This window comes from Physeter macrocephalus, chromosome 4, assembly GCF_002837175.3.
Source record: "Physeter macrocephalus isolate SW-GA chromosome 4, ASM283717v5, whole genome shotgun sequence".
Taxonomy (NCBI): Eukaryota; Metazoa; Chordata; class Mammalia; order Artiodactyla; family Physeteridae; genus Physeter; species Physeter macrocephalus.
Window position 1 is genome coordinate 103,640,305 of NC_041217.1, and position 13,558 is coordinate 103,653,862.

Below are 13,558 nucleotides of genomic sequence, written 5' to 3' on the forward strand. Positions count from 1 at the left end.
AGTCATTTTCACAATATTGATTCTTCCAATCCAAGAACATGGTATATCTCTCCATCTGTTTATATCATCTTTAATTTCTTTCATCAGTGTCTTATAATTTTCTACATACAGGTCTTTTGACTCCCTAGGTATGTTTATTCCTAGGTAGTTTATTCTTTTTGTTGCAATGGTAATTGGGAGTGCTTCCTTAATTTTTCTTTCAGATTTTTCATCATTAGTGTATAGGAATGCAAGAGATTTCTGTGCATTAATTTTGTATCCTGCAACTTTACCAAATTCGTTGATTAGCTCTAGTATATTTCTGGTAGCATCTTTAGTATTTTCTATGTATAGTATTAGGTGATCTGGAAACAGTGACAGCTTTACATCTTCTTTTCCAGTTTGGATTCCTTTTATTTCTTTTTCTTCTCTTATTGCCATGGCTAGGACTTTCAAAACTATGTTGAATAATAGCGGTGAGAGTGGACATCCTTGTCTTGTTCCTGATCTTAGAGGAAATGCTTTCAGTTTTTCTCCATTGAGAATGATGTTTGCTGTGGGTTTGTCGTATATGGTCTTTATTATGTTGAGGTAGGTTCCCTCTGTGCCCATTTTCTGTAGAGTTTTTATCATAAATGAGTGTTGAATTTTGTGAAAAGCTTTTTCTGCATCTATCGAGATGATCATATTGTTTTTCTTCTTCACTTTGTTAATGTGCGTATCACATTGATTGATTTGCGTATATTGAGGAATCCTTGCATCCCTGGGATAAATCCCACTTGATCATGGTGTGTGATCCTTTTAACGTGTTGTTGGATTCTCTTTGCTAGTATTTTGTTGAGGATTTTTGCAACTATATTCATCAGTGATATTGGTCTGTAATTTTCTTTTTTTGTAGTATCTTTGTCTGGTTTTGGTATCAAGGTGTCCTTCCTTGTCTCTTGTAACATTCTTTATTTTAAAGTCTGTTTTATCTGATATGAGTATTGCTACTCCAGCTTACTTTTGATGTCCATTTGCATGGAATATCTTTTTCCATCCCCTCACTTTCAGTCTGTATGTGTCCCTAAGTTTGAATTGGATCTCTTGTAGACAGCATATGTATGGGTCTTGTTTTTGTATCTATTCAGCGAGCCTATGTTTTTTGGTTGGAGCATTTAATCCATTCACGTTTAAGGTAATTATTGATATGTATGTTCCTATTACCATTTTCTTAATTGTTATGGGTTTGTTTTTGTAGGTCCTTTTCTTCTCTTGTGTTTCCCACTTAGAGAAGTTGCTTTAGATCTGTTGTAGAGCTGGTTTGGTGGTGCTGAATTCTCTTAGCTTTTGCTTGTCTGTAAAGCTTTTGATTTCTCCATCGAATCTGAATGAGATCCTTGCCAGGTAGAGTAATCTTGGTTTTAGGTTCTTCCATTTCATCACTTTAAATATGTCATGCCACTCCCTTCTGACTTGTTAAGTTTCTGCTGGGAAATCAGATGTTAACCTTATGGGAGTTCCCTTGCATGTTATTTGTCATTTTTCCCTTGCTACTTTCAGTAATTTTTCTTTGTCTTTAATTTTTGCCAATTTGATTACTATGTGTCTTGGCATGTTTCTCCTTGGGTTTCTCCTGTATGGGACTCACTGCATTTCATGGACTTGGGTGTCTATTTCCTTTCCCATGTTAGGGAAGTTTCGACTATAATCACTTCAGATATTTTCTCAGGTCCGTTCTCTGTCTCTTCTCTTTCTGGGACCCCTATAATGCGAATGTTGTTGCGTTTAATGTTGTCTCAGAGGTCTCTTAGGCTGTCTTCATTTCTTTTCATTCATTTTTCTTTATTCTGTTCCGCAGCAGTGAATTCCACCTTTCTGTCTTCCAGGTCACTTATCTGTTCTTCTGCCTCAGTTATTCTGCTATTGATTCCTTCTAGTGTATTTTTCATTTCAGTTATCGTATCGTTCATCTCTGTTTGTTTGTTCTTTAATTCTTCTAGTTCTTTGTTAAACATTTCTTGCATCTTCTCAATGTTTGCCTCCATTCTTTTTCCGAGGTCCTGGATCATCTTCACTATCATTTTTCTGAATTCTTTTTCTGGAAGGTTGCCTATCTCCACTTCATTTAGTTGTTTTTCTGGGGTTTTATCTTGTTACTTCATCTGGTACATATCCCTCTGCCTTTTCATCTTGTCTGTCTTTCTGTGAATGTGGTTTTTGTTCCACAAGATTGTAGTTCTTCTTGCTTTAAGGCTGTCTGTAGTTCTTCAAGGCTGCAAGATTGTAGTTCTTCTTGCTTCTGCTGTCTGCCTCTCAATAAATACATAGTTTCTGATGTTATATCTTTATTAACATATATTCATACTTTTATATTTTATATAGCCATCCAGACAATGAAAAATCTTTGGATTGGTTTCTGCCACGTGCTCCATTGATTTCGGAAATTCCAGATACTCAAGCATTAGAGGAAGAAATAGAAAGTCCTAAACTGTTAGGTAAATTGTCACATATTTTTTGGGAAGCCAAACCCATTCAGTTTGTGTCAATGTAAAAAAATCTAATATTGAAATATTAATTGTTTTATTTTAATGGAATACAATGAAAGTTAGAGACCCATTCAAAATAGTGCTCAGCAAATCTTAAAATCTGAAACATTTTCCCTCTCCATACTTACATATACCACGTATGTATATTATATGCATAAAATCTACTATCTCACACCCCTGTTATATTGTTCTGTGAATTTGTTTCCTCTTACCATTAAAACTGTCAGTGCTATTTAGCTTTTGCCTTACCCTTTACTAAAGGTAGGATCCTCTCATTTAGGAAACCACATTCATGAAATACATTGAGTGAAAAAAATAAGATGCAGATTATATATAGTTTGTTACCATCTTTACAAAGCTAGAAAACAAGCACACTCAAACAGTATATGTGGTCTAATGTGATATTGTTGGTAAAACTGATTTTTAAATTGAGTGGTAGGTTCATGCATGTACATTTTATTATTAAGCTTCATAATTTTTATATATTTTATATATGAAAATACATATTATATACTCTTGTATGTACCAAATAATATGTAGAATTATTACATATTTAGAATATAATTCTCTTATATGTTATAATAGAACACACACACATATTTAATACGTATTTGTGGTAGTATAGTATGTACACATAAATGATAAAGCAAATTTAAGCCCTAATGAGGCCTCCAGACTCCTTCCAAACCTTTCAAAGATGCTTATAAAGTCTCTGTAAAGACACTTTTAAAATTCTTTCACCTTGATGAAAGCATTCTTTTGTCTTGATTTTTGAAGCAAGATTACAAATTTAAAAGCATTGTGTCATGTATTTTAATACTGGATCTATTCAGTAACATTTTATATGATTGGTCACTGTATTTTTGTGTATAAATTATTTATATAAATTTTAAAATCTTCATAATTACTTATATAATTATATCATTTGTAGTAGATAAATACTTAAACATTATAATTATGGTTATTTCTGTGTGTTAGAAATTAAACCTATTTTATAATGTAGGTTTAATATAAATTTCAAATTTAATTTCATTAATTCTTAACTAATTTCTGAGTATCCTGTAGTGTTATGATATACCATAAGAGTAACAACTACCTGTATTTCAAAATCACATATAGTATTGCAGATTTTTTTGTTATTTTCATATTTACCTAGTAAGCTGTTTTGAAAAATTTTATTAAATTTTTCTATCATCATTTTGAAAATTTGTTTTCAAGGAGAACATGTAGTAATTAAAATATTCCATTTTTGTAGGTCAGAGAAAGAGGTCAAAAATGTTACCATCAAATTTGAAGATCACTAATGAAGACACAAATTATATTTCACACACACAAAAATTCCAATTTGCTCTCCCTTCTAATGAATATGAAGAAGATGATCTAAATTTTGGAGGGGCAGGTAACAATGACTTACATGTTGCTGGCAAGCTAACATATGGTTCTTCTCAGAAATGGAAAAATCATACTGGTACTGAGATAGCACTTGAGAAGAATGTTCCAGATGATACAAAGTTAGTTAATTTTGCACAAGATAAAGGAGAGAGCATGTCAGCCTTCTGCAAGAGGTAATTAATTAGATGAAATAAATAATATTCAGTGATAAAGTTGAAAATTTATGTGTATGTCCAGACATATGAAGTATGGTAGAATCTGAATGAGAAAAATATCAAGAACAAATAGAGTCTACCAGGGACTTCCCTGGTGGTCCAGTGGGTAAGATTCCGTGCTCCCAATGGAGGGGGCTGGGGTTCGATCCCTGGTTGGGGAACTAGATCCCGCACGCATGCCACAACTAAGAGTTCACATGCTGCAACTAAGAAGTCCACACGCCACAACTAAAAGATCCCTCACACTGCAACTAAAGATCCCGCATGCCCCAACTGAGACCCGGTGAAACCAAAATAAATAAATAAATATTAATAAGCAAACAGAGAAAAACAGAGTCTACTATGTACTAGACACTCTGTTAACTGTGGGATTCTAGCCATAGGTTCTTGCCTTCAGAGAACTTACAGTTTATTGAGGGAAAGGCAGATAGCGAATAAAAATAATTGATTGAATACTTTTTGCACCACAATTATTTTGATGAGATATATGGTTAGAGCAGAGGTTCTCATACTTTTTGTTTTCAGGACCCCTTTACCCTTAAAAATTACTGAGGATTCCCATAGAGCTTTTGCTTATTTGGGTTATATCTATTGATATTTAACCTTATTATAAATTAAAATTATGGAAAAAAGTGTTATGGAAATTGTTTTGATCATATGAACTCTCTGAATCTTGACCATCGTTTGAGAACTGCTGTTAATATGAGGTCCTAATCTGCTCTGCACAATCAGGGAAGACTTTCCTGAGGAAATGGTATTTAAGCTTAATATTAAGGAGGAATAGATTCAAGCTGAATGCAAATAAAGAAGGAGAGTGTGCCAGGCAGAAGGAATAGTATGTGCAAAAGTACTAAGGTAATGCAGAGCTTGGCTTATTCTTAGAATGTTTTCTTTAGTTTAAAGTAAGAGAGAATGTTAATATATAAGGTATGGAGGGACCAAGTCATTCAGAGTCTTGTAGGCCATGAAACACTTTGTGCTTTTAAGGCAGTGCTTATTAAACTGTGGCCCATGAACTCTCTGCATCAGAATCACCTGGAGTGCTTGTTAAAAATCTGGATTCCTGGTTTCTACCTTAGACCTATTGAATCACAGTCTGGATAAAGGTTGGGATGGGACTCAGGAATCCAAATTTTTAACAAATTTTCTAGATGATTGTTATGCACACTAAAGTTTGAGAACCTTAATCTTAAACCTTAAACTTAAACCTTAAACCGTTGTTCTAAGGTCCTGGGTTTTAAGCAGAGGAATAAAATTAGATTTTCTTTTTTATTTAATGTCCATTTTGGCCCCAGTATGATAAATTGGAAGAGAGCTAGAATACATTGTGAAGGGTCACCTTAGGCTGTTTTATTAGTGTAGGTGAGAGAGGATGGTAGCCTGACCTAGGACTGAGATAACAGGAATGAGAAAGTTCAAAGTTATTTAGAAGATAGAATTTCCACAGGACTTAAGTGACGTTTGGGTACGAGACCTGACTCCTAGGTTTCTGGCTTGAGCCAGAATGATGAAGGATGATAGTGTTCTTTCATGATACAGAAAACTGTAAAGGAAGAATAGGGGAAGGTGGTGAGTACAGATTTGGACATGTTGATTTTGGGTACTTACAAATTGTCCAAATAGACAATTGGATGTATGGGTTAAGGATTCAGAAGAGATCTAGTTGACAGTTTTTGTTTTCTCTGTGACATAAGAGACAAAGTCATCTGTGGAGTTTGAGGGGAAAAGTGGGGGTATTGAGCAAGTATGAGAAGAGTGGAAGAAATTGTGGAGAATGGGAAAGCAACTAATTAGAATAATGGTAGGATTTTTGGACACTGTAAAGGGCCCAGTTGAGGTTGATGTCTATGAATTTTAAAATAAATTTTATTAACATGTAATTCACATATCATAAAATTCATTATGTTGAAGTGTACAGTTCATGGTTTTTAGTGTAGTCACGGAGTTGTGCAACCATCACCACTCTCCAATTTTAAAATGTTTTTGCTGCCCCAAAAGAAACTCTATATTCATTAACAGTCCCTCCCCATTCCTCCTTCCCCCATCTAGCCCCTGACAACCACTAATCGTTTTCTGTTTCTGTGGGTTTACCTATTCTAGACATTTCATGTAAGTGGAGTCATACAATATCTGACCTTTTGTGTCTGGCTTCTTTCACTTAGCATAACATTTTCAAGTTTCATCCATGTTATGTCATGTATCAGTATTTTATTCTTTTTTTATGGCCAAATATTTCATTGAATGGGTATATCACATTTTGTTTAATGATCCATCAATTGATGGACATTTGAGTTGTTTCCACTTTTTGGCTATTATGAATAATGTTGCTATGAACACTCATGTGTACGTTTTTGTGTGAATATATGCGTTTGACCTTTGAACAACACAGAGGTTAGGGGTGTTGACCTCCTGGGAAGTCAAAAAATGAAGTATAACTTTATAGTTGGCCCTCTCTATCCGCAGTTCTGCATCAGTGGATTCAGCCAACCTCAGATCTTGTAGTACCGTAGTAGTATTTATGGAAGAAAAAAAATCCGAGTATAAGTGGACTGGTGCAGTTTAAACCTATGTTGTTCAAGGGTCAAATGTATTTTAATTCTTTTGGATTTATACTTAGAAGTGGAATTCCTGGGTCATATGGTAACTCTATATTTATCTTTTTTGAGAAACTGCCAAATTGTTTTACAAAGTAACTATACCACTGAACAATCCCACTAGCAATATATGAGGATTCCGATTTCTCCACGTCCTTGCCAGCACTTGTTGTCTGTCTTTTTTATTATAGCCATACTAGTGGGTGTGACGTGTACCACTGTGGTTTTGATTTGCATATTCCTGCTGACTAAAGATGTTGGGCAACTTTTCATGTGATTATTGGTTATTTTTATATCTTCTTTGGAGTAATGTCTATTCAAATCCTTTGCCTGTTTTTTTAATTGCATTGTCTTTTTATTGTTGAGTTGTAAGTGTTCTTTATTCTGGATAAAAATCCCTCATCAGTTATATGATTTACAAATATTTTCTCACATTCTGTGTGTTGTTTTTCACTTTTTTGTTCGTATCCTTAGCAGCCCAAAAGTTTTAAATTTTAATGAAGTTAAGTCCAATTTTTCTAATTTTTGACTGGACTTTTGGTGTCCTATGTTGATTGGACTTTTGGTGTCCTAAGAAACCATTGCCTAATCCAAGTTTGCAAAGACTTACTCCCACATTTTCTTCTAAGAGTTTTATAAATTTAGCTCTTAAATTTAGATCTATGATCCGTTGTGAGTTAACTTTTCAATATGGTGCAAGGTAGGAGTCCAACTTCATTCTTTTGCACATATATATCCAGTTGTTTCAGCACCATTTGTTAAAAAACAAAAACAAAAACTATTCTTTCCCCATGGAATGTCATGGCACCCTCACTGACAATCAGTCAACCATAAATGGAAGGTCTGGGGGTTTTCTTACACCATCCAATTATCTGATTCATCAACACCAACGGGTGTCCAACAATTCAATTTTCATACTAGCTCCTGGAGTTAGCATCAGACCACATGGGTTAAGGGTTCAGTCCCTTGCCCTACTTGAAATGCCAGCCACAAATAGGGTGCCAGGCTACTGACATTTCTGCCTTGCAGACTACAAATTTGGGAGTTCCCACTACCCCACATTAGGTGTAATAATTTGCTAGAATTACTCACAGAATTAGAAAAGTGCTTTACACCAGTTCATTATAAAGGATACAACTTAGGAACAGCCAAATGGAGGAGATGCATAAGGCAAGGTATGGAGAGGAAGAGTGTGCAGAGCTTCCATACCCTCTCTGAGTGTGTCACTCTCTCAGCACCTTGATGTGTTACCAATCTAGAAGGTCTCCGAACCCCCTGTCATTTAGGAATTTTTCATTCACGGAGGTTTCATTACGTAAGCGTGATTGATTAAATCATTGGCTATTGGTGATTGAACTCAATCTCCAGCCTTTCTTCCCTCCTTGGATGTTGGGAGTGGAGCTGAAAATCTCAACCCTCTAATCAAGTTTAGTTCTTTGTGGTGATCGGTCCCCATCCTGAAACCGTCTAGGTGACAAGAGTCACCTCATTAGCATAAACTCAGGTATGATTGAAAGGGGCTTATTATGAATAACAAAAGATGCTTCTATCAAGCAGGGAATTCCAAAGGTTTCAGGAACTCTGTGCCAGGAACTGGGAACAAAAACCAAACATATATTTTCTATTATACCACATAAAGGTTTTTTTCCATGCTCTCAATTCTATTCTTTTGATCTGTATGTCTGTCCTTATGCCTGGCATAAGGATATTTTTCACAATGGCATACCTACATTTTCTTGATTACTGTTGCTTTGTATTGATAGTAAAGTTTTACATCAGGAAGTGTGAGTCCTCCAACTTTGTTCCTTTTATTCAAGATTTTTTTGCTATTCTTATTTATTTGCATTTTCGTATGAATTTTAGGATAAGCTGGTCAATTTCTGCAGAGAAGCCAGCTGGGATTTTGATAAGGATTGTATTGAATCTGTAGGTAACCTGATGACTATTGCTATCTTAATATCATTAAATCTTCCAATCTATGAACTGGGATATCTTTCCATTTATTTAGGTTTTCTTTAATTTCTTTCAAAGATGTTTTGTGGTTTTCTGTGGACAAGTCTTATACTTATTTTGTTAAATTTACTTATAAGTACTTTATTCTTTTTGATGTTATTTTAAATGGAATTTCAGATTGTCCATTGAAAGTGTATAGAAATACAGTTGATTTTTGTATATTGATTTTGTTTCTTCAGTCTTGCTAATGATGACTTTGAATTTTAATATAACTCATCTACCTAACAGTTGTACTTTTTCCAGTAGTGTTCCACCACCCGGCTGCAATTATAAAAAACAATAGATAGTTAGATTCATCTAGAATTGCAGATTTGCAAGATAGTATGATAAAAGGCTAAAGGGGAAGAGGAGTTTAGAATATTGGTAAGAGAGTGGTCGAAAAGATAGGTCATGGTATTAAGTTCATTAAAGGTACGTGAGAAAAATGAAGGGGAAGATGGTTTGGGAAAAAATAAGGAGATTAATTTTAGTAATTTTGTTCTTTGACCTCATTGGTACCTTGAGCAAACAAGCTAAAAGGATAGGAGGTTGTGTTCAGAGAATGATATGTCGGAATCGTTGATTTGAAAGGAGGAGCAGTTCTGGTTAATGATAATGTCTAAGGTGAGAGAGCAGGTGACTGAGATCATGTGAGGGAGAAAGCCACTGAAGATAAAAGCCTAAGAAACTGAGAGGATAGGATTTCGAATGGGTTGTCTACATGAATGTTGAAGTAACCCAGATGATGGCAGAGTTTGGGATTGAGAGGAAAAGATTCTAAAGTGACCAGAAGTTGATATATATGCCGTGAGGAGGGTTACAAGGTAATATAGCTAGACAGCACAGATACTTCTGTGAGAGAGTGGAAAAGTAATGATGTAGATTTGGGGTGGAGAAGAAGACTCTCAACCATCAATACATTGGATGTGGGAGAGTTAGTTTTTTCCACTTAAGAGTTTTTTAAGGAGCAAGAGTTTTCCAGGGCAAATAAATATTTTTGTTAAGACCAGGAAGTAAATATAAAATTCAGTAAAGAAGCTGAGGATATGGAGAGTGTGGAATGGGAGTTCCAGAGGACCTAGGAAGAATCTGAGGTTCATAGAATTTAGATAACTAGTATGTGATAATATTTTTATGGTTTGGAAAACCTATTTCAAACTCTAAAGTCATGCAGCTAGAAAGTGGAGGAGCTTTGGATTTATATCCAGGTTTGTCTGATTCCAAAGTCTGTCCTTTTAACTGATACCACAGCATGTAGCAAGGAGTCATCTTGTGGCATAAGTGTTTTCCTTGTCTTCAATACCATTTCATAATGGGATTCTATTACATTATCTAAGACTAACCATCTGCTTTTAAATTTTCTGTCTTCAAAAACAGAACTGCTGGCATTGGAGGATGCAACTCCACAGTTTGTTCTAAAATACATTTCTCTCTCTAGTTTTTTGAAAGATTGGTCTTTCTCATACAAAAACCTGTCATTAAGATTAATAGTCAAAATAATTTAGAAAGTATTCTGTATTTGTACAGTACTTATTTGGGTGTCATTCCTTATAGAATTCTGTAAGACTGATAACCTGCCATCACCCTTTTACTTATTCTATAAGGTGCTAGTGTTGTATTAGGAACCCTATTGGTCACGTCTTCCCTTAGGGCTATTGTGAACAAATTACTTTGATGGATTGTCTTTGAATCAGTCAAATATAGTAAATTACAATCATAAGATGGCCTTTCTTTGTTTTCTAGAACTTTACAAAGAACTATTTCTTACACTAAAATGGTTATTGAACAGTGTTTGGAAAGTTGGTGCTGGATACTAACAAGAAGTCTCAGTACCTGTCCACATGGGCTTCTCTATAGGGTTGCTTCAGTGGTCTCATGATATAGTGGCTGGCTAGCTCCCCTTAGAGTGAGTGATCCAAGAGACCATGTGGAAGTGACAATCTTTTATGACCTAGCCTTAGATGTCACACGCTTGTCCTTCCACAGTACTCTGCTAGTCTCATAGGCCAGTCCTGATTCAAGGAAGGTGACTAATAAAGGGGGTGAGCACCAGGAAACAAGGATCATTGGAACTATCTCAGAGACTGGCTACCACAGATGGATTTATCTGCGTGTTAGGAAAGTGAAAAGAAATAATTCAGTGGTAAATTTAGCAAATTATACTTTAGGAGAAGGATTAGCTTTTGTGTTCTAATAAACCAAAATCTGTAGGTATTTTTAAAGGGACCAATTTTATGCTAGTTTTTCACATTCTAAGAAACTATTACAAATGCAAATATGTTTTTTTTGCAGATTATTTAAAATATCTGACAATATACATGGAAGTGCTTATTCCAATGACAGAGTAAACTTGGACTCTCATATTGGCTCAGTGAAAATTGTCCAGATGGAAATGAGCAAAGGGAAATCATGGAAATATAGCAATAGTAAGCAGAAACCTCAATATTCAGACATTAATATGTTTAGAGCCAGTGATACGTTTTCTGCTTCTGAAATCAGAGAAGGCATAATCAAAGGACCATCTTTTTCAGTTGCCTCCCAGCCTCATGAAGTTCAAGGTAATTCCTTGCTTTTTCAGTTGGTTTTCTAAAAGTACAGTCTAGTCTGTATTTCTTAGCATAGGTAAGGATACAAAAATTTGAGTAGGCTGTCTCTCTATGTACAATTTCTTTACTATATTGCATTGTTTTTTTAAACTGTGATCTAATATTGTTTTAACTGTGCTCTCAGTAAAAAGTTAGACAAATTTTACTGAAGTAGCTTTTATGGAAAAGGTTAAAAATATGCGTAAGTATGTAGGATTTTTTTTTTTTAGGGGTAACAGAAAATGGTTTGAATTCCTTGAAGGCTGTCACAGAAATCCGTATCCTTTAAATTATTTTACTACAGCAGCATTATATTTGAAGTCATAATTTTAAAACATTTTGTTTCATTGTGTTTCTGTTTGTTTGTTTTGGTTGACAAAGAAGAGGGAAAAGTGAATCTTTTGGGTCATGTAAGAGTCCCAATATGCGTGATAGTTAGTGCTACTGAAAGTGTGGTCTGTGGACTGGTACCAGTTGTGAACTGTTTGTTACCAGTCTGTGACAAGTACAGATATGAGATTTGTATTACTGAATGAACCGTGAGCATATTTACTTACAAATTGATACAGATAATTTCCTATATTTTGTGTAAGGACAGCGTATTGGTATAAACATGGGTAGGGGAAATGACTGAGAATGGGATATTCTATGGACTGGGGACATTTTTACAAATCTAGTAATTTTTGAAAGAATCTAATTTGCAGATTATACCTATTTACATGTCTGGGTATTTCCAACGTAATTATTTTGAGTATATATGTGTGTTCTGGAGGTAACATTCTCTTTGCTTCTTTGGTACTTTGTATATATCTGTAACAGTGTACTTATTCTATTTTATTATAATTCATCAGCTGTTTCTGTAACTATTTCCCTATGACCTATGAACTCCTTGAAGGCAAGGACCAAGCCTTATGTATCTTCTTATCTCCAAATTCATTGAACGCCATATAAAGAGGAGAAGTTGTTCTGGCAAAAGAGTAGCCATGAGCAAGGGCAAGGGTAAGAAAGTATGGAATATGTTTGGAAAGAACAAGCATTCCAGTTTGGGTGAAAAAGACATGATTAAAGGAGTTGTAGGGGGACTTCCCTGGTGGTGCAGTGGTTAAGAATCCACCTGCCAATGCAGGGGACACGAGTTCAAGCCCTGGTCTGGGAAGATCCTACATGCCGCGGAGCAACTAAGCCCGTGTGCCACGACTACTGAGCCTGCACTCTAGGGCCCATAAGCCACAACTACTGAGCCTGTGTGCCACAACTGCTGAAGCCTGCATGCCTAGAGCATGTGCTCTGCAACAAGAGAAGCCACCATTATGAGAAACCTGCACACCACAATGAAGAGTAGCCCCCACTTGCTGCAACTAGAGAAAGCCCACGCACAGCAACGAAGACCCAACGCAGCCAAAAAATAAAATAAAATAAAATAATTTTAAAAAAATGCAGTAAAAAGGAATTGTATTTTTTTAAAAAAAAGGAGTAGGAGGAAATAATGATGGATAGGTATTTTAGGTTTCGATCATTTAATGCCATGAATACCAAGAAGTTTTTATTTTTATTTTTAATATATTTACTAAACCATGAAGAGAAACCATGCAATATTTTTGAGTAGGTCAAGTTACATTACCTAAGCTATGCTTTAGGATTATGGAATTAGTGATTCAAAGCTGGGGAAGGCTCTAGAATCCACAAAAGTTATGATCTAGTTGGCAAAACAGTGAATTCCAGATATGGGACCGTTGAGCTAGAGAAATCTAGGGATGAGTGATTCTAATCCTGGGTATTCTGGGGACTGAGAATTCTGAAGTATAGTTAGAAAATGTTTGCTTGACCACTTGTGAAAAATTGCCTCCAGTGCATATAACTGAACTGAATTAGAATGGGAGGAGGGGACAATAAAAGGGTTATATATGATATAATAATGTCAGAAATGGCCAGCCATTAGTACTCCTCTTCATCATGGTGTCTCAGTCTTGTTGCACTTCCTTCTCTCTGGTGATCTAAATAGTATGGGAATGTAGGAAATAGGTTAGCAGTAAACAGTTAAAAGTAGTTTCATTATCTGTATGATGGGAAATTCTTATCCCATACCTGAACTTGCCATAATGTGACTAATTTTTGAAGAGTTTTAAAGATTTTCTTGCTATCTTAGCATAGCTGAAGTGATTCTGTTGTTTGGGTCTCTTTGTTAGCTAGACTACTGCCTACTCTTGGGTCCATTGATTTATTGTCCAAAAAGTTCATTTGCTGTCAAACTTGCTGAACTTGCTGCACTTTAT

At 35.3% G+C, this 13,558-nt stretch overlaps 1 protein-coding gene across 18 annotated transcripts in view; it reads left to right on the forward strand.

Annotated features, from left to right (window-relative positions):
* Nucleotides 1–13,558, forward strand: part of HFM1 (helicase for meiosis 1) — a 147,311-nt gene that overhangs the window by 8,849 nt on the left and 124,904 nt on the right. For 11 of the 18 annotated variants that reach the window (XM_028489160.2, XM_028489158.1, XM_028489148.1 and 8 more), the window contains 4 exons: nucleotides 2,344–2,456; nucleotides 3,763–4,072; nucleotides 10,993–11,258; nucleotides 11,516–11,563. The exons of 2 other annotated variants lie outside the window; for them this stretch is intronic. In XM_028489160.2, the coding sequence (XP_028344961.1) occupies nucleotides 2,344–2,456; nucleotides 3,763–4,072; nucleotides 10,993–11,258; nucleotides 11,516–11,563 (737 nt within the window). Of the gene's footprint in view, nucleotides 1–2,343; nucleotides 2,457–3,762; nucleotides 4,073–10,992; nucleotides 11,259–11,499; nucleotides 11,564–13,558 lie in introns of those variants that run through there. 5 more of the 18 variants (XM_028489159.2, XM_055084473.1, XM_055084472.1 and 2 more) reach the window with 4 other exon arrangements.